Raw genomic sequence first — 23,606 nt, forward strand, 5'->3', positions numbered from 1 at the left:
ACATAGATAGAACCGGACACTACAGAACTGTTGTGTCTTGGGGTTGTCGAGAGGTTGAAGATGGTACGTTGGGAGGTCAAAGGTTGTGGGGCCTATGAGAGGTTGAAGATGGTGTGTTGGGAGGTCAAAGGTTGTGGGGCCTATGAGAGGTTGAAGTTGGTGTGTTGGGAGGTCAAAGGTTGTGGGGCCTATGAGAGGTTGAAGATGGTGCATTGGGAGGTCAAAGGTTGTGGGGCCTATGAGAGGTTGAAGATGGTGCGTTGGGAGGTCAAATGTTGTGGGGTCTATGAGACGTTGAAGATGGTGTGTTGGGATGTCAAAGGTTTTGGGGTCTATGAGAAGTTGAAGGTGATGGGGTCATGTGTCTTGCAGGGTGACCCCGGGAAGCAGGGCGACGCAGGACGAGATGTGAGTAGTGGCACACGGCGCCACCACGGCCTCACGAGGCAGGCGCTGCCACCCCTCCTGTTTATTTTTGCCGTTTTTCCTATTTTATTCCAATTGTGACACCTGCACCGTGTCCTGAGATCACATGTCCATTCGGAGCTCTTGCAGAGCATTCTCCTGTAGCTGTCGGAGCAGTTTGTGGAGCTGCATGCATTTGTTTGTGTGTGTTTCTCTGTCTGCCTGTGTTTCTCTGTGCGTACGTGTGTCTCTCTGTGGGTGTGTTTCTCTGTGGGTGTGTGTTTCTGTGTTTGCGTTTCTCTATGTGTATTTGTGTGTTTCTCTGTCTGCCTGTGTTTCTCTGTGTGGGGGTGTTTCTCTGTCTGCAATTTGTATCTCTCTGTGGGTGTGTTTCTCTGTAGGTGTGTGTGTTTCCGTGTGTTTGTGTTTCTATGTGTGGGGGTGTTCTCTGTTTGCCTGTGTTTCTCTGTGCGTTTGTGTTTCTCTGTGTGCGTGTGTTTCTCTGTGGGTGTGTGTGTTTCTGTGTGTTTGTGTTTCTCTGTGTGTATGTGTGTGTTTCTCTGTGTGCCTGTTTCTCTGTGTATGTGCGTGCTTCTCCGTCTGCACATGTGTCTCTGTGTGCGTCTATGTTTCTCTGTATGTATCTCTGTTTCTCTGTGTACATGTGCATGTTTATGTTTCTCTGTATGTGTGTGTTTCTCCGTGTTCACGTGTGTGTGTATTTCTCTCTGTGTGTGTGTGTTTATCTTCACTTTCGCGACCCAGGGCCTCCCAGGCCTGCGGGGGGAGGCCGGCCTCCCAGGTGCCCCCGGACCTCCAGGACCCCTCGGTCTCCCGGTAAATCTCGCGATGTTCCCGTCCCCCCTGCCACACCCCCACCGCACCCCATTTCATCATCGAACTATTCCCACCGAAGAGTGCACAGATGTGACACCAGAGCTGAGAATATCCCCTCCCTCCACCTCCCCCAGGGCAAAGCAGGAGATGATGGAAAAGCAGGAATTCCCGGCCGGGACGTGAGTGATTTCTTTTAATATTTTACGTCTTTTTCCCAATGCTATTCCGATCGCGGTATCAGTGGAACTTCATGACACGAATAAGCCATTTGGATATCCTGCAGAGCAGGGTGGCATTTTTTCGTGTGATATAACGGCCAACGGAAATGGACAATACAGAGCTACCTCTGAGATCCCTTCAAGTGACCTCTGTTTTACACAGTAGCGCAGCGGCACTTTCCCACCTGCCGTGCTACAGAGTAATGTTCGTTGCATGAGAGTCGCGTGGATTTTTTGTTCAATCCACAAATATGGAATTAAGACCAAATTAATTATATAATCAAACTCTAATGGATTTGTTGATAGTCTAAGACTATCGACTGACTACCCTTGAGAACCGGCAGTGGCGGCTTGGCTCTCATACCTCTCAGCCACCTGACCACTGCACCCTGTTTAATTTTCAACGTTCCCTTTGCCCCATTATCTCTGTGTGTGCGCGATTGGCCAGGGAGAGGATGGCAACCCAGGGGAGGATGGAAAAAAGGTGAGAGTTGGAGCCCCGTGGGGGTGGCTTCTTGTGAATTCCCTTGAATGGGATTTGGGGATTGTGCTCCTGCCTACAGTCAATAGTTCAGAGTTCATAGCTTATAACACACCGCTCATACTGACCATGTCCTTCATGTATCAAGGTACTGAGAATGTTTGGCCATTTGCATTCATGAGTGTTTGGCTTCATTCGATTTGATCTCCCGTCTCGGCAGTTAAAACAATGGGAATGCTTCTTTAATCTCCCCCGTAGTTATCCATGCAGCAGTATGAATGGGTACGCCACGGTAAGTCCATTGCCAAGACGCGCGCAGTGGGGTGAAGTGCGGCGGGGTACTCGCACCTCTTCCAAGACACCTGACCAGAGGCAGGTCAGGTGTCCTGACCTGCCTCTGGTGGAGGCTCATCAACTCGCGGGCATGAACAAGTAATCACAGGGCTGCACCTTTACATGCATCAATTGTAATCGATGGCGGTTGTGCTCCGTTCAGTGGGAGGTGAGTGAGCCGGTGAAACAGGCTGCACCTTCAGGAGCCACCTACTGCTGCCCGTGCCTCTGTTTCTAACGTGACTTGTTTTACCGTTGCAGGGCGACAAAGGGGAACCGGGGCTGTCAGGCAAAGACGTAAGATTTTTTTTACATTTTTGTTTATACTTTTCGTTGTGGTTGGAGAGAGCACGGAAGTGCCGCTAATGATGGTGTCGGTCGTTTTATCCGTGCTGTTATTTCAACGTACTACACGACTCTGAATGGACGTGATGCAGTTAAACTGAGCCTTAATGAACTCACCATCATGCTCATAATATTCATCACCGTTGTTCAAACAATTTGGGGGGGGGGAGCAGAAATATAAACTTTAGTGCAAAGATATGGGTGTTTGAAATGGAAGTAATATCCGAGTTAACATTTGTGTGAGGGAGTAGGGCTTTCATAAAGCAACTACGGTAGGCGTGGTGGCGATGGTGGTGGTATAGATGGTTTTGATCGCAGTGGTGGTGATCATGGTGTTGATGACTATGGCAGGAGTGGTGGTGATGGTATTGGTGATGGTGGTTGGAGCGGTGGTGAATTGTGGTGGAGACGTGAGTAGTAGTGGTGGTGGTGATAGTGACAATGATAGTAGTAGTAGCCACGGTGACATTGAAAGTAGTGGTGGTGATCATGGCGCGTCTCGGTCTGGGTGCCGTCGTCGCCACCGTGAACGTTCGTCTCTCCCCTTTCTCGTCGGTGAAGGGGAGGGACGGAGCAAGGGGCGATCGTGGCGACGCGGGTCCCTCCGGGCCCATGGGCCCCCCAGGACAGACGGGCCTACCTGGCCCCCCAGGCCAGGTGAGAAACAGCAACGACAACTCGCGTGTGTTGGAGTACATCCAGCGTTGGGCAAAAATACACTTCAATTGCAAATTAATCTCGGGATGTAATGCAGCTTCAATTAAAAATGAACTCTGTCTCATGTAAGATATATTTTAAAAAATATATACAACTCACAAACATAATTAGATTACATTTAACCTATACATTATTGCCTTCAGCTTCGGTCAGAAAGTGTTTGTGAATAGACGTCCTAAGTGTTGCGTTTCGCTCGGCAGGTGATCACCGTGAAGGGAGAGGGTGGCACGGCTGTCCCAGGACCTCAAGGACCTGCAGGCGTCCCAGTGCGTGCCTTATAGATTACTTAAACATTGCTTGCAAAATAATGTTTACTTTTATCTACGAGGCCCTTTTTTGCCAGTATTAAGATGATAAAACGAATCTCGCCCTTTCTGGAAATAATACAGGTGTTAAGATGTCCAAACACCAAATAGATTAAAAATATTAAACTATTTTATTTTACCGTGCAAGGCCCACAGAGCTATGTAGCTCGTTTCAGAAGCGGCTTGGCCACAAATCGCAGCTCAACGAAGTGGCTTATCGCGTGGAAATGTATAGCAGCCGCATAGTATAAAACACATGTTTCTATTACAAGGCATCAAGTCTGCATGAACCACACATACTTGTGGCAAAACATGCAAACAAATATGCTTTGATAATGATCAAATTATAATGTGTACATTGTCCTTCAAACTGATTGGCCTACACCTAGAGACAGTCTCCTTTATCACGTTGTCTCATCCGGTGCTAGACCAGAGAATGCCTAAAGGCAAAAAGGATCCTGCTGGTAAAGCTGCTTAACCAGAGCTATTTGTGCTTTGGCGTTTGCATCGTCCTCATCTTAACGTCCGTATGATTGCCAGAGGAGGTAAAGCCCCTTCTTTTTTTTGTTATAATGTTACTGTGGATGTCACCTTGGCACACACCTCGTGGCAGTGTCCCCTGTGAAGCGGCGTCATCACGTGTGGGTGATTGTGTCTCACAGGGCATCCCCGGAGTGCCGGGGCCAATGGGTTCACAGGTACGAGTTGGACTCAAAGGCTGACCTCGTTCACCCGTCCTCACCCCTACACTCGGACGCACAGCGACACTCGGACAGGACACCGCTGGGCTTGCTTAGGGACGAGACTTCAGACTCGATCGACGCCGATTTTTTTAAGCACAGCTTAGCCACGATGTTGATGATGGCGTGGTAACTCGAACAGACACAGTTCCGCAGTGTCGCGATTGTGAGGTTGGAGGCAGTGGGGGTGGTGATGCTGGCACATTAGGGGTCCTAAGCACCATTAGGGGTCGACTAGAAATCTGTGAAAAAGAGCTTTATAGCTCATCGGATTTCCTCCAGTATAAATAAAGTTTCTGATTCTGAAGCAGACATTCACTTTTTTCCTGGTTCCCTTTAACTTACTCTTTGGTTCTATTCTTTAACTTGTTTTAATCCTCGCGAGGTGACAAGAGATATAGATGTAGTGAGATAAGAGAAATGTAGGCAAACATATAGACGCAGTGAGATTAAAGAGGAGAGATAACAGACAAGATGGAGACGAGAGGAATTGGATGTTTTTGTTATCTTAATTAGCTACTATTTGAATTTGAGAGGATATTTGATGCATAACATTTTTTTGTTTAATTAATCCAGGCCCCTTGAGCACTTAGGGCCTCACGCTGTCGCTGGCCAGAGGACACCAAATATCTTTGGCTGGCGTTTAATTCCGTTTGTGCCCAACGTGGTTTGGTTGACGTTGGACGCTGCCTTGTGTTCCAGGGAGACAAGGGGGACACTGGGCAGAAAGGAGACAAGGTGAGCCTGTATTTTGTCCGCACAGTCTTAAGGCGGCAGTATTTAACGACGGCTATAATGTAACTGATAAGCCCTAACAATGATGAACCCGGAATATGTTTTACCTTGTTATCCTTCCGATGCCTAAATAAAAAAACACAATCTCAGCTGTTTTGAACTGTTGGGCATAATCACAAGACGGTAGGCAGAATGCATCGTGAGATCGGTGATGTCATCTTTCCACGCACAGCATCCTGGGGATTCCCACTGTTTTGCTGTTGTAAGTATAGGGTGATCCATTTCTTGATACCCCACTAAAATTTTGCAGAGAAATTAAAGTGAGAATAATATTTCATTCCAAAGCTTCTACATCACTTTCGCAATATTCAATCAGCTGTTGAGAGCGAAATATGAGTGCCATTGGAAATCAATGGGGTATCTACAAATGGGTCAAGCTGTATTATTTTATGATTTTCAGATATATTTTATCTAACCAGGTGAGTACTCAAGAGAGCAGGATGGGTCGCATTTGCAGGAGATACCCGGGTCACCAAATTGACAAAAGCGAAACAAATAAGATTAAACACAGCATTGAAGCCAATCTAAATCAGACTCAAAACAACTGTGTCGTCACACGAGAAATACAAAATATTGCACAAACGTAAATCGCTGTTAATGAATTCCCTGGAGTGTAAGTCGCCTGGGGTAGATTATTTATACATTGATCAAAGTACAACTACAGCATTAAGCTACTTAAACATTAAATTGATATAGGGTGAAAATTATACTAATGTGTGAAGAGGCAAGGATGAGTGTTAGAAAGGTAGGCTTGTGTTTGTTGTCAATGGGGATGTCTGGGCGACACGGGGGTGGGGGGCAGTGGAGGGTGTGCGTGGGGGGTGCGGTGGGGATGGGCGATGACTCTGCGTGTCCGACAGGGTGAGGCCGGAGCCCACGGGACTGCAGGGTCACCAGCCGAATCCCCGGTGAGGGTTCCCCTCCGCACCACTACGATCCCCGCGCTCTGACGCACGACCTCTCCACACTCACTGCGCGCATTGTCCATGCGCGTAATGAGTGTGCACCATGCACTCACTGGACACTCACTCACTATATGTGTAGGACATACTCGCACCATACACGCACTTGTACACGCACCATACACTCACTCTGTACAATCATGCACCCTGCACTCTGTATATTCACTCTACACATAGTCCATATGCACACGCTAATATGTTCACTCTCCACACTCACTCGCACGGCATATACTTATTATATACTCACACTGTACACGTGGCCTGCGCTCACACTCACTGTACATTCCTAGCGTACCACTCCGCTGTGTACACTCACTCGTACTCACTCCGTGTGCATTATTCCCTCTGCGCAATGTCGGTTCGCAACCAACTGCCATCTGACTCGTAGCAGAGGCTGGCGCCCTGACCGCAACTTTTCCCTCCTTCCCAGGACCTGGAGAAATACTTCGAGTCGTACGGAATCACGGTGAGCTGAGCCCGTCGCTCCAGCACCTTATCGGTGGTAGCGGTCGTGCCGTTGCATTGCGATCGTTGAGTTTGTGACCGTGCGGTTCCCGCGTGTCGCACCGGGGCGGCCGTTCCAACGTGTTCCAGTGCCGGGGTAGGCAGGCTTTCCACCCCGAGATACATGAGAACTGAGATACACTCATGGGGGGAATGGAATATCTCTCAATGCCAGGAGTGTTGTATTATCATTATACATTTTTATTCAACTGACAAACAATTGAATTGTAATGCCCCGAGAAGGCAACTACTCCAAAAAGAGAGATCCTGGGGAAAACCAGGACAGCTTTTGACCCTGGGACTGGGCGGTTTCGATACCGGCATCGACGTCGTATATGGAGCGACCGTGAATGATGCTATTGCACCGTAGGCCGTGTGATAAACTTAGATCCTGCCCGACGACCCACGTACCTGCAGCCTGGGCGAGCTGTCTGTCTAGGTCAGGGTCATTTGAACGTCGAGGTCACGCAAGATGAGGTTGACGGGGTGGGGGAGGGAGCTCGTGGGGGGGTGGTGGTGGGGGGGCCTCGGGCGAGTAGGGGTGGTAATCTCGTCCAGAGTCGTCTCAGCATAAACATTCATCTCGTGCTCGTTGTGCTCACGACGCTGCCCGTCCCCCCCCCGCAGATGATTGCAGTCAAGGAGCTGACGGAGCGGGGGACCGGAGCGGGGATCGTCAAGCCTGGCGAGCCGGGGCCGTCCGGGGAGAAAGGGGAGCGAGGTGCTCGAGGGGAGCCCGGGGAGAGGGGCCTGGCGGGCAGAGAGGTACGTGCACAGCACGGGGGGAAGGGGGGTAACCGTGTTATTAGGCCTTACCCGATAAGATAAAAAATATTGTTTCGTTTTAATTGTATATATTTTTTAAGTTATTTCCTATTGTGTTTTTGTACTGTTTGTTGTTGTAACGTTCTGACCTGCCCCTATTGGACATTTGTGAAAAACAGCTTTATAGCTCATCGGGTTCATCCAGTATTAATAAATATTATTGATTCAGTGGTGGTGGTGAATTTTCCTGGCGCTGCGTTGACACGAGGGGGAGAGGGCCTCTTCACGATGAGAGCACCTTGCTTCGCTAAAGCAACACAAACTCAGCCATGTGTTGATAACAAAGTAACATCCCACCTAATCCTGCTTTCTTTTGTGTTGTGTTTCATGTGTGTGACTGGGGCGAGGATTACTCACAGCTGTATCGTTAAGGACACTTTTTCGAAAAATTTATTGGAGAAATGAAGGCAAAACTGCAGGTGGGGAAAAGATTGACCACAGATTTGCTGACGACAAAGTCAATGGAATACGCAATGGGAATTAACTTCAGCAAGTGATCAAGGAACTTATTGAAATAGAGCTGAAAGATAAATATGAGAAAACTCAAGGAGTAGTTCTGTGATATCCTCTTCTGTGGGCTGTTCTGTAAACTGCTCCTCGAGAGATCCGCATGGATGCTTCTTCTCCTGACATGATACTGGTAGCACATACTGAGATAAAATTCGCTAAAGAAGTATATTTTTTCAAATGTGTAAGCGTAGGTGGATGAGCTTGTGCATGAAGAGAGGGAGGCAGTAGTGTAGTGGTTAGCGCACTGTGCTACAAACCCAGCGATCCGAGTTTGATTCTCCCCCATGACCTATAACAGTGGTGAATATTTGAACCAGTCCTGCCCACAACCCCCCCCCCCCACCCCACCATAGGTTGACTCAAACTTAGATCAGGACCTGTTGAGGTGTGTTAAAACGTCAGCAGGTGACCAGGCATATTGTTAGCCACCCACCCCCTCGTGTGCCATGCCAGCCTTTACAGGTGCTCGCTAGCAGCACTTGCCACAACAGTCCATTAAAGGGTATACGGGGGAATCTTTGTCTCTGTACGAAGAAAACACACAGGGTGATGTCGCCGTAACTCCGTGCGTGTGTGTGTGTGTGTGTGCCAGGGACCTGCGGGACTGTCCGGCGAACGTGGTCTGAAAGGCGACCGTGGGCCGTCGGGGCCTCCAGGGCCTCCCGGACCCCCAGGCATCGTGCAAGCTGATCAGGGTCCCCCTGGCCCGTCTGGGCAGGACGGAGACCCCGGCCCCCCAGGAGGACCGGGCGCCCCAGGAAAGGCTGGAGAGCCAGGGGTCAAGGGTCGTTTGGGAGAGAGGGTGAGTGAGCTGTGGTCAGGCCCAGATCGACACAAAACAGAGTGAAAATCCACGCGTGTAGGGAGATAGCATTTCTCTGCTATCATCTACCATGTCAACTCACTACCCCACACTGAAAACCCTGCTATGCACTGGTGGTCACCCATCCCAAGCATTAGCCAGGCTCAGCCCCTCTTTTATCGGAGGGTCCTGCTACAATGGGATGTTTGACCAATTATATTAACGAGCGTTTGGCTTCATGTGGGGGGATAACCGAGTACCCAGAGGGAGCCGACGCATGTAAGGGGATAACTCTCAAAGGTCCACACAGTTAGATTCAAGAATCCATTGCTGTGTCGATATCTGCTGGCTGCTTCTCAGTCCAATCCTACAACACGTGGTATTCCCAGGCAGCCTCCCACTCAAGTACTAGCCAATGTCGACTCTGCTTATCTCTCGAGATCCAACTAAATTGGTTGCATTTATGATGACTTTGTCACAGGAGTGGTCACCAGTCACCTCATCCCCACCATAGGAATGTGGAATCTCCATCACTGCCTCAGGGCTTTTAAAAACTATTAACTATGTTTTATTTTATCACTGAGCTATACAGCTCCTTTTCAGAAGCGACCTGGCCACAAATGATAGCTCAGCCAAGTGGATAATCACGTGGAAATTTATAGCAGCCAAATAGTCTAAATGCATGCTTCTAAATATGGAGGGAAAATACAGACGACCCGGAGAAAAATCCACACGACCACGGGGAGAGAGGAATGCAAACTCCAAATATACAGCAGCAGGCATCAGGGTAGGGATTGAACCCACGACCTCATGTACACCAGGCGAGGTAGTTAACATCTCGCCACCATTAGCATACTACACTGCTCGACACTCGTTGGGGCTCGATACTCCTGTGCCTAGCTGTGGCTGCGGGTTTGTCCCGAGACCACTCCTGCTGTACGTGAGTACGGAATAGATTTTCGTTCCCCTTTGTTTTGTGATCATGTCTTGAATGTGTTCTCATTGTGCGTTGCCAGGGCGATCGAGGGGAGAAGGGCGAGGTTGGCGATTCCGTGAGTCGTCTCCACCTCCTGACACCACACCTGCACCTGGCGGCTCTCCTCGTTATTCTCCTCCATCTGCGTGTGACTGACTCGCTCTTCTGTTCAACTAAAATAAATGCAAAGATCACCCCGTGTAGCCTCAACAGACTGTTGGGGCAAGTGCTGTTAGCGAGCGCCTTTGAAGGCCGGCACGGCACACGAGGGGGTGGGTGCCCAGCACCACGCCCGACCGCCTTTGTTTCCCAAGTGGCGATGTTTACACACTTCACCAGGTACTCATTTGAGGCCGAGTCGACCTAGGAGTGGCCCAGGACCGGTTCAGATAATCGTCACCGGTGTTGGCCGTGAGCGGGAATCAAACTTGGGTCGCCGGGTTCGTAGCGCAGCGTGCTACCCGTGACACTACCGCTCTTCCTGTTAAAACACACGCACATACGTAGAACGTGCGCCTCTATGTTGACCAGTGCTGTGCGTGCCGAGGCTATTCCAAACCCTGGCATTCCCACACGCCATTCCAGCAGTCATGGCTTTCTATTGAAGCCAAAGTGAACCTATGCTCTTGGGAGGTAGATAATTTTTCTGTACTGCGTCCACAGTCTCAAATTCCATTCCTCCTGCCAACAGCGCTGTTGACTCCCTCCACATGCTCAACACCTAGCTTTTTCCCCTTTTACAAATGACCAACTGCCCCTCTCTGTCTCTCTCTCTAGAATAAATACATGGCCCGCCGTTTCTGTACAACACCCCTGAGATGTGGTTGCAAACTGTGTTGAACTTGCATTGCCGCGCTCCGTTTTGTCACACAGCGGCGTTGGATGCGTCACTGTGTGCTGTGGGCATGGCTCTGTGTATGCCATGCACAGCATGTCGTGCATGCGGGTCTGGAAATGTGCTTTAACAAAAAAACTCAAAACGTTCATCAATGACACTGTCTTTGAAAGGGAAAACAGCGTAGCACACAAAGACACCACATGAAGTGAGGGCCATTGCCGAAACGTTTCCTGTAATGTATTTTTCCTTCGAAAGCCACGGTGTTGTTGATGAACGTGCTGAATTTACTGTTATTTGCACTTGTTGCACCACGCGGCAGCAGCGTCACCAAATCAGTAATTTGTAAGGTGTGTTTGTGTACGTTGGGCTTCGGGTGCTGTTGTTTTGTAGGGGCTGTGCCGCATTGGCCATGCGTACATTGTATGGCTTGCCCAGCATTTTGATTCGCTATATAACTACACATTGCATTGCATTTTTATCGCAACTTCAAAACCTTCAGCCGTATTCACATCGTGTTGGTCTGTGCTTGCTGAGTTCAGCAGCTGTGTCCCCCCTCCACTGATGAAGCCATCATGTGACCTATGTGCCCCTCCCACCCACCACCTCCACCCTGTCCCTCTGCAGGGACTCAGTGGCACACCTGGCATTCCGGGCCTTCCAGGGCCTCCTGGACCCCCAGGATCGCCGGTAAGAAATGTTAACACCAAACACGCAGTGGAGCGGCAGTGCAGTGGTTACCGTTGGTGCGCTGTGAACCCAACAACGCGAGTTTGAGTCCCCCGCCATGGCTAACATCAGTGGTGAATCGTATCTGAACCGGATATGGTGCCCCCACCCCTTCACCAGCCTGCGGTGGGCAGCGTGGTGAAGTGTGGTCAAACATGGGGGGAGAGGCCTTCCGTCAGTTGATATTCAAAGGCGGTGTGAATTTTTCAAAGTTGTTATTACTAGCAATATTATTATTCAAATCACAAAAGATGACGAGTCACTCTTTTCGTGAAGATAATGGCAAGGCGATGGTGCATCGATTAATCGATTTAATGTTGATTCCCATGCTGGCAATGCACACACCGATACATGCGTGTTAGAATGCATTACTCACAATGTATGCAAATTACATGCCTTTGCTAATTGAGTGGACGACACGGTATGAACGAGTCAGAAAAAAAACGACAGAGATAGAAAATCGATTATTATTATTGAATAAATATCGGCACTGTTGGTCTATTGGGAGTAAGTTTTTCCATGAAATATAATGGTGACCTTTTGACCTCTGCAGGGAACATCAGGGAACGGCTTCACAGAGGAGACAGCCGGGAGAGGACCCCAAGGCCCCCAGGGCCCCAAAGTTAGTGCCTGATGCCTGTAAAAAAAAACTCTTCAAAGACAAAGTCTATTTCGATTTAAAGCTTTCGTGACTGCAGGGATTCATCTTCTTGGTTCTTTCGGTAAAGTCACGTAGAATGGGGATAAAATAATAAAAATAAAAATTCTCACGACGTTTCGGAGGCAACACAAGCTTCCGTCTTCTGCTGATCAGCGATCTTGCTGTGACTGTCCCACCTGAAGACGGAAGCTTGTGTTGCCTCCGAAACGTCGTGAGAATTTTTATTTTTATTATTTTATCCCCATTCTACGTGACTTTACTGAAAGAACCAAGAAGAAGACAAAGTCTAATGAAAAAAACACTCTGTTAAACAACACAAGTCAAATGTATTTTCTGTTGCATGCCCTAAAACTATGAAATTCATTTTAAACAATTATTTTAAAAAACAAGAGTTGGTTGTTTTCATGAACTGGAGACGGGAATTCTTTGACCGTCACATCGAGACTCCTGTAAGCAGCGGTGGATGAAAAATGGTAATGATTTATTTGGTTAACTTGGGCCACCCGTACGAAGGGGCGTGGCTTAAACGTACCTGCCGACGTGGGTCCCCTGCCTGCAGGGGGCGTGCTCCCGTCAAAACGCACCGCGTGCACCACCGCACCCCGAGGCGCTTGAGTGACTCGAGTGTTTGTGCGCCGCAGGGAGAGCGAGGCCTGGCCGGCGACGCGGGGCTCAAAGGCGACAAGGTGGGGACGCTGGCGATAACGCGCAGAGAAACTCACACGGCCCGTGTCGGTGTCACATGTCTAAGTTGTCGTTGATCCTGAGTTCTTGTCCTCTTCCCGCGTGCTTCAACTCAGGAGGACCTCACTGCCCCCGTTTGCGCGACAGCTCCTGCTTCCGCCCTTTGCTTACCCCGGCTACTGCTGAGACCACCCTCGCCCTTGCCTCCATCGCATCCCGACTCGACTCGTGCAGCTTTCTCCTCTATGGCTTCATCCACATCCCTTGCCTCCCCAAATCTCTCACCCCTCCACTCCATGCACTCCCCTACCTCTCCCCTCTCATTTCACTCTACTCTTCTCCATGCACTCTCCTATCTCATTCTTCTCCCCTCCACCTGCTTTCTGTCAAAGTCCTCTGTCAACCTTTGCTCCATGGGAGGTCGCTCATTCTCCTCTGCTACTGCCATAGTGAATAACTCCCAATCACCAGCCGTCTGTGCTGTCAACTCCCTGTTCACTGTCAAAACTCCTTCCTTTTTCCACTGCTTATGACTGAACTCCTTTCTTTATAAAATGCCCACTCATGTCAGGTCGTGTCACGTGCCCCATGGAGACGAGTGATGTAAGGAGTGCTGCGTGCGCGCTTGTGTCGCCGCAATTTCTCGTGCGTGTCCCTTGCGTAGGGCGAGGCGGGCGAGAGGGGCATGAGAGGAGATCGTGGGGAGCCCGGAGAGAAGGGCAAGGATGGCGAGCCCGTGAGTCACGCACAATGCCTGACACGCGGAAGCACGGCGAAGCTGTCAGACCGCTCGACACTGGGATATTTAAAATACGGAGCGGCGGGTTGACTCAGAGGTCAGAGCGCTGAGCTGGCACCGCCGCTGGGATCCTGAGTTCGAACTCAGGAGCAGTGAGCCATGATTAAACCAGGTCCTCAAGTGGAGTGAGTTGATGTTCTCCGCCCAATCACCAATGACAGCAGAAGCCAACAAAAAAACCCATCCCATTGAATTCGATTTTGCACTTAACTTTGGTAAATGCCAGCGATTGAGAATTAAATATTGACTTGACTGCGCGTACAAACAGATTTTGGTTTCAATTCTGGAACTCATCATCAGCGTCGTGTGTTGTCACTCCTCAACTCGTCATCATCATCATCAAAAGGCATCGGTGCGCATTGTGTTGCTGAACACGTCGCATGTTTATTTCTCAACTGATTTATCAAACGCACGCACTCACACATACACACACACACACGTGCGCATGCCCGCACACACGCACGCACGTACGTACACATCCAGGGCATTCCTGGAGACCCCGGTGAGGACGGACGGGACGGCAAGTCGGTACGTAGAGCGGTGCTCGCGTCGCCGAGTCCACCGTGCTCGCACGCACCAACATCACACAGGCGAGCGGTCGATGCAGGACTGGCGTGTAATTGTCGTTGTTACGGCAAAACACCTGGCCGTGCCTCGCCCCGATTACGAGTCAACCGTGCGTCATTGTCTCCACCCCCCCCTGGGAACTCATCGGCGCAGTGTCATCTCGCGTTGCCCAGGTCACACCGGGCGAAATAATTACTGAATTGTGGAGTGGTTCGCTCTGTGGTGTGGTCAACTGGAAACTGTGTATGTTGCATGCATCTGTGTACGTGTGTATCGGGGGGTAGGGGAGGCGAGAGTGTAGTGGTTTGCACACCTGATGACGGCCGTTTGTGTTATGGTCGAAACGTCGTGAGAATTTTTATTGTTTTATATATATTTTATTGTTTTATTGTTTCCCTTCAACGTGACTTTACCGAAAGAGCTAAGAACAATGCATATACTATAGGAGTATGTTTTTTGTTTGCATTCTGACCACAAGTATTGTGGTTAATGCAGACATGATTCCTTGTAAAAGTTTCAGTTTGGTGTTTTAACATCTTAACACAGCTGTTTTGTTGCCAGAAAAAAGGGGAAAACCTATTCTCATAGATAAAATTCTCAGCCAAAAATAGCATTAGTAGCAAGTGGCTCCTAACCCTCTCCTAGACAGACTCATAATACGTAACTGGTGCGGCATCAGCACCAAGAAACAAAGGCGGCTGGGTGGTGCTCGTCACTCCGTCCCCCTCATGCGTCGTGCTGCTTATAGGTGTTCACTAGCAGCACTTTCCTGTGCTCGCCTACCTACCGATTTAAGTGGTGGGCCATCGATTTTAAACCCACATACAGATAATTATCAAAGCAAGAGTTGTGTGCACATTTTTCTTCGTGTATGAAGCAATACAATCAACTCTGAAAGTCGGCATGCGGTAAAAGGATTTAAAATTCGGTAGGGTTGGTAAGCATCCTTTCCCCCAACAGTCTATACAGCTACACAGGGGATCTGTGTGTTTGCGTGTGTGTATGTGTGTGAAAGAGCGCACGTGTTTCTGTGAGTTGCGTCGTCAATGTCTTTACCGATTGTCATCCGCCCAATGATGAGCGTGCTGCTGTGTAATGCCTCCAGGGAGTCACAGGTCCGCCGGGTCAGACTGGCCCCATTGTGAGTAGCTCGGACGCTGCCGTCTCGACCGCATGGCCATCGTGTCGACCCGCAGTGCCCCTCACCGGGCGGCCGTCGAGCCAATCACAGCCGAGTATTCTAGGTCACGTGGGATTTTTCCGAACCAATCGAATTCGCCTTACTCGTGTTCTTTTCCTTTGTCCAAATGAGCCACGCCAGGGCTGTGCCGAGCCAACCCGGCGCAACTCGGCGGGCACGAGGTTGTTAGTCTGCTGCTGATGTTACGTGCAAATAACACGTTATTGCCCCTCCCCCAGTACCCCTGGCCCTGGTTGGCCCTGATTCGGTTTTCTTGAGGCCAGTCCAGCATCATTTGATTCTGGCTCGGCTCGGATGTGCAGCTTCAATTGCGGCAACGCCAAACGGCGTGGTGCTGCCACGTGACCGGAGATTCTCGTATGTGATCGGAGGGATGCATGCCCCCCAAAATCGCATGGTCCAAGTGTGTGCGGGGGGAGCCTGCCCGAAAATGGGTGCTTCATTCAAGAGCGCTTGGACGACCAAATGCTGGACTGCAGGGGTCCTCGCATGCGGCCCATGGCTGCTGCAACTGCTTGAGCTCGTGAAGGAGCGGTGTTTCTACTAACTTGTGGAAAAAAAACTTCCCGCGTCTATTTTATCGCCGCATGCACGCGTGGGGTCGTCCACCGCAGGGCTATCAAGGCTACCCGGGACCCGCGGGGCATCCGGTACGTACGTTTGCGCTGCTACTTGGCCAAGCGAGTTGAGGCCACTTGGACACCCCGAGCTGTTGGGTTGTCGGAAAACAGTGATACCGCAATACGGTGATACCACAATACCATGATACGTTGATTCGGCAATTTGACCGTACCATGATATGGCGATTCGACGATACTGCAATACGGCAATATCAAGATCCGCGACAATCATATCATCCCTTCTGCAAAATATCGTTATGCTGTGATTACCATTCATTTTACTTTTTTTTAAACAAACAAAAAATATTTCCATAGTAACAAACAATCATTAAAGTTCCAAATTAACAGCTGTTACCGTTTATGTTCGTGCTTTGCAAAAGAGTCTGGTGTAATTGATGGCGCATTGGCTATATGACGTCACGATATTTATAGTTTAACTGACAGTGCGCATACGTCGTAACAGCTAGAGAGTTTACATTTTCTAATATTATGAGCCTTACAGTCAGTAAATGTATATGTGCAGTTAACAGAATTTAGAGTAATATAGGTCCTTACTGGAAAATCAGCAAAGCACAAAACAATACGACAATAATGCAAAGAGGTACTATCACAAAGATTACAGGAATCTGATGCCGGATCGTGAGAATTTATATTGCGGTCAGCCTACCCACCTGGGCCGCAAGCCTTCTCTAAGTCCTGAATCCTTTGAACGTTCTGCCTCCTCTTTGATTTAACCCCGAGTTCTCATTCTTGTATCTGACGACGCACGCTCACATGCTCGTTTCTAACCCAGCGCGTCTCGTCAAGAGAGGCTTTTGGTCTCAGTTGGCCCGCACCTGATTATAACTCCTGCATAGGTTGAACAAAACAACCGCAATTGTCATTAGCACTGCCTTTACAACAAAAATATATATATTCTGACGTTTCTGGCAATGGCCCTAATTCAGAGCAGCGAGAGGGCAGATAGTTAGACATTGTTGGTGGAGACTGCACTTTAGACCGTGCGGTCTGCAAAAACTGAGACATTTTGAGTGTTGCTTGGACATGTGAGCACTTCCCATGCATAGACTTTCAGTGCTTGCTACTACTCTGTTCACCACAGGAAGCGTTTCTGTCATAAGGCAGTGCTAATGAACGGCTTTGTGAGTGCTTGGTTTGTGCTTATGCACCACTTCGAACACTGCTACATCGCATATCCAGCAACATATTCCCAGCAATCATTGGCAGACTATAATGCCTCGTTTACAGACCAGGCACCGAGTCACCTTGTGCCGCACAGGGGCAGCTGCTGCCGGGTGGTGCCATTTCAAATATGTAGCGATGAAATGCGCGATGTGAAGCCCTCTAAGATGGCCTGGGCGGACAGGAGGGTATGGCATATTAAACACACTTTGGTGTCGTTCTCGTGAACACACGCTGGGTTTTCGTTAGTAAATTGGAGGGACAACTCTGCTTATTGGAATCAGAATTTAATCGTATAAGTTTTCTTCACCATTTTCAAAAATAATCATTGTTAATTGTAACTGCTGCTTCTGGACCATTACCACCAAGCAGTTTCGCTCCTCTGTGAAAGTTCCCGACGGGTCTTGGTCCGTGATGACTCCAATAGGAAGTTCGTGATCAAAGTAACAAACAAAGATGTAGTGCAGCGCAATTTAATATACATAACCGAATCTGAAGGTATTATTTAGACATTTTTCATTTACTAGTCATAAGTAGTTTAATCTAACAAATTATATTTAATAATGCATGTTCATGAATCTGTCTTAGCGACACCACAGCCTGACTCCCAGAATTGTTCCACCAGCGTAGTCCTCCGGTTTACACGGCTAGCTTAATGTTCCCTCTTTTTGAATCTTCCAGGGACCTTCTGGAGACCCCGGACCCCCAGGAAGCAAGGTACGTTCGAGCCCAGAATGGTGACAGCAGTCCGTTACAATTAATCCACGGTGAGCAAGTGCTAGGTGTAGCATGCTTCTTGGAGGTTCAACTGAGAAACGTGGTGTGCTGGCTACCACCTCCCTCTACAAGCCCCGCACACTACTCAGGTAGCCCCGCCCACTACCCAGGTAGCACCACCCACTGTCCCAGTAGCCCCACCCACTGTCCGGATAGCCCCGCCCACTGTTCCAGTAGTTCCACCTGCTGTTCTGGTAGCCCCACCCACAGTTCTGGTAGCTCTGCCTGCATTGTGAGTACTATTTGTTTTACAATTTAAGATTTTTATTTTTGTCAGGTTAGGCTCGCTGAGCTATAGAGATAGCTCTTTTTCAGAAGCACCATGGCCACAATTGATAGCTCAACGAAGTGGCTTATCACGTGCAAATTTTATAGCAGTCAAATACTCGACCGCATGGCCACCGTTTCTAAATGTGGAGGGAAAACTGGAGGCCCCGGAGAAAAATCCAAGCAGCCATGGGAAGAACATGAAACTCCAAATATACAGGCGTCAGGGTCGGGATTGAACTTACGACCACCGATTTTCCAGGCGAGGTTACTAAGCATCTTGCCACTGAGCTTGAGACCAGAATATTTTAAACCGGCGGCAAGAGGGGGCAGTGCAGCAAATTCCATTGTACTGTACTCGTATGCTCCCGTGCCTGCTGCCCACCATCACGAATCCACACTGACCAATGTGGTGAAGCATGGTCAAATAACTGCTACACACTGCACGACTTGGGGAGACCCTCATTCGACAGTGGGTTGACAGGAGGACCGTTTTAGTATATTTTTATTTATATAACTTATTATTTATATAACTTGTTTTTTTAATGAATATTTTCACCTTCATCATTGTTGCGTGTGGTGGCAGGGACCGGCTGGTCTCCCCGGTGGGCCTGGCCCCACTGGCATCAAGGTGAGCCCTCGAGTCTCATTCAACACCGTCTGGCAGGAGTGGAGAATTCAGCCTGGACAAGGCAGCGGTCGGCAGTAACCATCATCATCATCATACGACTACTACGGTTCATTTATTGATAGATTTGTGCTTGTGCCTTGTTCTGCTCTTAACCGGAGGATCAAGAGTAGCACAAGGTTACACCACAAATCTACAGAAAAAAGCCCCTTCCCAGAATGCAAGTGTTTTTTGGTGGGAGGAGGGAGGACTTTTGAGATTAGCCAAAAAATGTTTAATGGAGAGAACAGCTTGGTGGCTGCCACCTCACTGCCATCTGTGGGACGCAAATTTGAAACGGTTGAGATGTGATGCAAGGTGCTTTGAGTTGCAAAGTAATTTCAGCATTTTGTACATGTAAATTCTTATTTATTGAATAAGTCGATGGTTTGAGGCAAACCTCAGTGGACAAGCAACATCCCAGCGGGGATGACAATGAGTACGTCCGACACCGTGTTATACCATGAGCATTTATCCATCATCATGAAATCTGGACACATTATTCCTCATTTCTTCAGCATTCACAATGCATTCACGAGTTGTGTCAACTCTGAGAAATTGTCTTAATTGTGCTACAACTGTTGTAGAAGATCGCACAAATGCGCCCGTGACTGCTCCACACTTGGGAGGTAAAACATGAATGGAAGGCGGTATTTATCGGGTGCATCGTGCGATTCCTGTCTGTGTGACATGCTTGCCTGTTTGGCTCTTCTTCTTTTTGTTGTCGTTCAGGGAGAGATGGGACCTCCAGGACAGTCTCAAGTGGTGCGTACATAGTCACGATTTGTTTCAATACATGGAGGATGAGTCATCGTAGAGCCGGCAGAAGTGTCGAAGTGTGTGTCGAGGTCAGGGAGGTCGGAGTGGACGCTGAAGGGAGCGCTGTGGGGGTGGGATTAGTAGTGAGTTGTGTTCTCTTGTGTAACCGTTCGGGTGTGTGTGTGTTTGTTGCGTGTTAATTACTGTTACGCTTGTTTTCGACAGCCTCACACGTGAGTCTCATTACTCTTTTTTCAGGACGGTACTGCCAAGTGTTTGGAGTAGGGGGTGGTGATTGCGACGTCGATTCCAATTGAGCAATTTGTGGGTAACTTTCTAAGTTGGACCATGACGCCGGCACACGATGGCCACCTCTTGTGCACGACGTCACGCGATCTTTGACGTCCACTGTGAAGCAGATGGCGCATAATACTTGAAGGTTAATACACCCGCAGTTTTGATTCATGCGGCCGATGGAGTCGAACCGTGAACCTCATGGCACGTGTGTGTGTGTAGATGCTCGGATGTGGGCACGTAAGGCTTCATGTGCCTACGTCCTCACGCGTGGGTGTGCAAGTGTACGCGTGTGTGCTGGTGTGTGTGTAATTGTGGAGCGGTAGGGTAACGGTTGGCGCACTCTGCTACGAAGCCAGCGGCCCGAGTTCAATATGTGCTCACGGCCAATACCAATGACGATTATCTGAACCGTTCCTAGGACTCTCCTAGGTCAACTCGGCCTCAAATGAATACCTGGTATGGTGTGTAAGCATCAACACTAGGGAGACAAAGGTGACTGGGGCGTGGTGCTGGCCACCAACCCCCTCGTGTGTCGTGCCAGCCTTCATAGGTGCTCACCAACAGCACTTTCCCCAACAGTCTGTTGAGGCTATACGGGGTGATCTTTGTCTTTTATAGTTCTTGTGTGCGTACATGTTTGCGTGTGTGTTCACCTGTGTGCGTGGGGGGTCACACGTGGTTATGTAAGTGTTCTCACACACGTGGTGTGTGTGTGCTCGTGTTTCAGGGACCGCCCGGCCTTCAGGGACTTCCTGGTCCTAGGGGCCCCAACGGAGCCCCAGGATCACTTGTGAGTAGCCCCAACCCCCACAAACATCACAACCGGTCTACCCCAACCACATTCAGATATGTTAACAAGCCATGCCTCTAACCCTAACCCCACAAATACATATTTTCACACCAGCCTAACCCCCGACTTTCACCTTAACACCTCGGCTTTCCCCAACCCTAATCCTGACATCAGAAACACCTCTACCAGCCTCCGGTCACGCAACTCGCTGCTAATGACGCCTTTCCCACTCTTATCTGCAGATGTATTTATTATTTGAGTCCTTGAATGTGTGATTGTTGGTTTCTTTGTTTTTCTCTAGGGCCTTCCAGGACCACCGGGTTTGCCAGGCCGAGAGGTGATGTTACACTACATCGTCAACTAATTGTATATTTATATGTACAGTGCCTTCACTAAAGACGCTTGACATAACTTACAAAACATTGACAGAAGGGAATGATTGAGATGGCAGGGGCATAACAAGGAATGAGTGACAGCGATACAGGGTACTTAGGGATCACGAAAGGGTAGGGGAGGGATGGGGAGTGGGATGGGGAGTGGAGGGGCAAGAGGAGGGAAGAGAATGGGGAATAGAGAAGCGGTTGAGGCTTTAAGAGAGGAACAGAAGGAGCTGTAGGAGGGGGACTACTTCAGGTACGATGTTTTGTACACCTTTAACCCGCTGCTTTAAGAGGAAATAGTTGTGGATCACGTAAATTTGTGAAACTCCCATATCTGCAATTTGGCCAGCAGATGGCAGTTCAGCAAGTGGGTTCATTAACCTGTCTGGGCTGACCTTTGGTTACCCCACTTTGTTCTCTGGGTGTTCTGATATCTCCCGCATGCAAAACAATAATTAGAGAGGTATTGGCCAAGCATCTCAAAGCAGAAGTTTTCTAAAAAAGATTCCTGAGGCTCAGTGAGTGCAATTTTTTTGGATAAATAAAGATTATTATTATTTATGGGACCCTTTTGCCAGCATCAAAATTATGGAAAAAGAGGAAAACGCTCTCTGGAAATAATACAGGAGGTGTTAAGATGCTGAAACACCAATACAACTATTTTTTTGTTTACCACATATAAGGCCCACTGAGCTCTATAGCTCATATTCAGAAGTAACCTGGCCACAAATAACAGCTCAACAAAGTGTCTTTATCGCATAGATACTCATAGCAGCTTAATACTCTAAACGTTTGTTTCGAAATGTGGAGGGAAAAACCGAAGGACCCGGAGAAAAATCCACATGACCACAGGGAGAGAGAGAACACGCAAACTCCAAATATACAGCAGCAGGCGTCAGGGTCAGGATCGAACCTACGATCTCCTGTACACCAGGCGATGTAGTTAAGATCTCCTAGCCACTGTGATGATGAGAGAGAGAGACACCGCAAACTCCAAATATACAGTATCAGACGTCAGGGTGAGGATTGAACCCACGATCTCCTGTATACCAGGCGAGGTAGTTAACATCTCCTAGCCACCGCAATGATGATGAGAGAGAGAACACGCAAACTCCAAATATACAGCAGCAGGCGTCAGGGTCAGGATTGAACCCACGATCTCCTGTATTCCAGGCGAGGTAGTTAACATGTCCTAGCCACCGTAATGATGATGAGAGAGACCATGCAAACTCCAAATATACAGCAGCAGGCGTCAGGGTCAGGATTGAACCCACGATCTCCTGTATACCAGGCGAGGTAGTTAACATCTCACCACCGTTACTGTCTCTGGTGTAAGTCAATCAGTTTCAAGGACAATGCTGTACATTATTTTGATTTGAAGCTTTCGTGACTGCAGGAATCCATACTCTTTGGTTCTTTCGGTAAAGTGACGTAGGTATAAAATAAAATAAATCACGACGTTTCGGGCACAACACAAGCGTCCATCATCAGGTGGGAAAGCATGGTCTGCATGGTCTGCTGCTGAGGCAGTTTGCCTCAGCAGCAGACCACGCTTTACCACCTGATGACGGACGCTTGTGTTTTGCCCCCGAAACGTCGTGATTTATTTTATTTTATACCTACGTGACTTCACCGAAATAACCGAAGAGTATTTACTTTATTTGTTTGCATGTTTCACCACAAGTACGCGTGGTTAGTGTAGACTTGATGCCTTGGAAAAGGTGTCTATTTGGTGTTTAAACATCTTAACACCTCCTGCATTATTGCCAGAGATGCTAAAGCCTTTTTCTCATTGTTTCATCATTGTTATTATTGTCTTCTAAAAAACTCAACACGTTCGTTATGAGGCGATGTTTTGCGCAATGGCCCTGCTTCATAGTACATAAATCGCCCGAAATATCACCTATTACATATGTATGTATATTTTTGTTCTTTTAAAGTCACGTTTGTGATGTGTTGAAGTGGGGGTTTTTTTTGGTTAATGGTGCTTGTGCACCACTGCCAAATGCAGCAGCATCACCAAACAATTTTATTATTATAGGGCATTAAGATTATCAGCAGCAAATTTTGATACACTACCATCATTATCATCACTAAGATGTCCCCGGTCAGCGTCATTGCTTCGTCATTAAACATGGAACGATACATCCCACACCTACGATTAGCATGATGGGCTAACGTACGGTGCGAAAGAAGTTCAGCATACATACATACATGGATGCACCAATTGGTAATCTGCCTGTGGGTAATCGGGAGGTGACCGACCGTGTGGGAGACCTCACGGCGTTTGTGTTTACCGTCTGGCGCCATGTTCCCTTATTCCAAAGGGAGAAAGCGGGAAGCCCGGAGTGGCCGGGAGAGACGGAGTTCCTGGAACTGCGGGGCTGGATGGGCTCCCGGGAAAGATGGTGAGGAGCGCCTCCCTCCCACTGCGCAACCGAGTCGTGCCGAGCCAGTGCGGCTTGGCAGGCGCCAGGGTGGTTTTTTCCACTGCAGGGGCAGAGCCGCGCCACTTTGCGTCACACGCGATGAATGAGTCGAGACGCGTGGAGGCGACACGGGTCTCGACTGAGTGCATCGATATATCCGCACCTCCGATTAGCACGGTTGGCTACGTACGGTGCGAAAGAAGTTCA

General features: G+C 48.8%; 1 protein-coding gene across 4 annotated transcripts in view; it reads left to right on the forward strand.

The window, feature by feature from the left end:
* COL7A1 (collagen type VII alpha 1 chain) overlaps positions 1-23,606 on the forward strand; it is a 131,036-nt gene that overhangs the window by 81,929 nt on the left and 25,501 nt on the right. For 3 of the 4 annotated variants that reach the window (XM_076072111.1, XM_076072113.1, XM_076072110.1), the window contains exons 58-83: positions 373-408; positions 1,171-1,242; positions 1,377-1,421; positions 1,909-1,944; positions 2,536-2,571; positions 3,181-3,276; positions 3,537-3,602; positions 4,304-4,339; positions 5,084-5,119; positions 6,037-6,084; positions 6,569-6,604; positions 7,270-7,407; positions 8,570-8,779; positions 9,796-9,831; positions 11,218-11,280; positions 11,873-11,941; positions 12,622-12,666; positions 13,329-13,400; positions 13,947-13,991; positions 15,846-15,881; positions 17,715-17,750; positions 18,664-18,708; positions 19,477-19,509; positions 20,528-20,590; positions 20,892-20,927; positions 23,298-23,378. In XM_076072111.1, coding sequence (XP_075928226.1) covers positions 373-408; positions 1,171-1,242; positions 1,377-1,421; positions 1,909-1,944; positions 2,536-2,571; positions 3,181-3,276; positions 3,537-3,602; positions 4,304-4,339; positions 5,084-5,119; positions 6,037-6,084; positions 6,569-6,604; positions 7,270-7,407; positions 8,570-8,779; positions 9,796-9,831; positions 11,218-11,280; positions 11,873-11,941; positions 12,622-12,666; positions 13,329-13,400; positions 13,947-13,991; positions 15,846-15,881; positions 17,715-17,750; positions 18,664-18,708; positions 19,477-19,509; positions 20,528-20,590; positions 20,892-20,927; positions 23,298-23,378 — 1,551 coding nt within the window. Of the gene's footprint in view, positions 1-372; positions 409-1,170; positions 1,243-1,376; positions 1,422-1,908; positions 1,945-2,535; positions 2,572-3,180; positions 3,277-3,536; positions 3,603-4,303; positions 4,340-5,083; positions 5,120-6,036; positions 6,085-6,568; positions 6,605-7,269; positions 7,408-8,569; positions 8,780-9,795; positions 9,832-11,217; positions 11,281-11,872; positions 11,942-12,621; positions 12,667-13,328; positions 13,401-13,946; positions 13,992-15,135; positions 15,172-15,845; positions 15,882-17,714; positions 17,751-18,663; positions 18,709-19,476; positions 19,510-20,527; positions 20,591-20,891; positions 20,928-23,297; positions 23,379-23,606 lie in introns of all 4 variants that reach the window. The other variant, XM_076072112.1, reaches the window with a different exon arrangement.

This window comes from Petromyzon marinus, chromosome 36, assembly GCF_048934315.1.
Source record: "Petromyzon marinus isolate PM22_M1 ecotype Great Lakes invasive population chromosome 36, UKy_Petmar_22M1.pri1.0, whole genome shotgun sequence".
Classification (NCBI taxonomy): domain Eukaryota; kingdom Metazoa; phylum Chordata; class Hyperoartia; order Petromyzontiformes; family Petromyzontidae; genus Petromyzon; species Petromyzon marinus.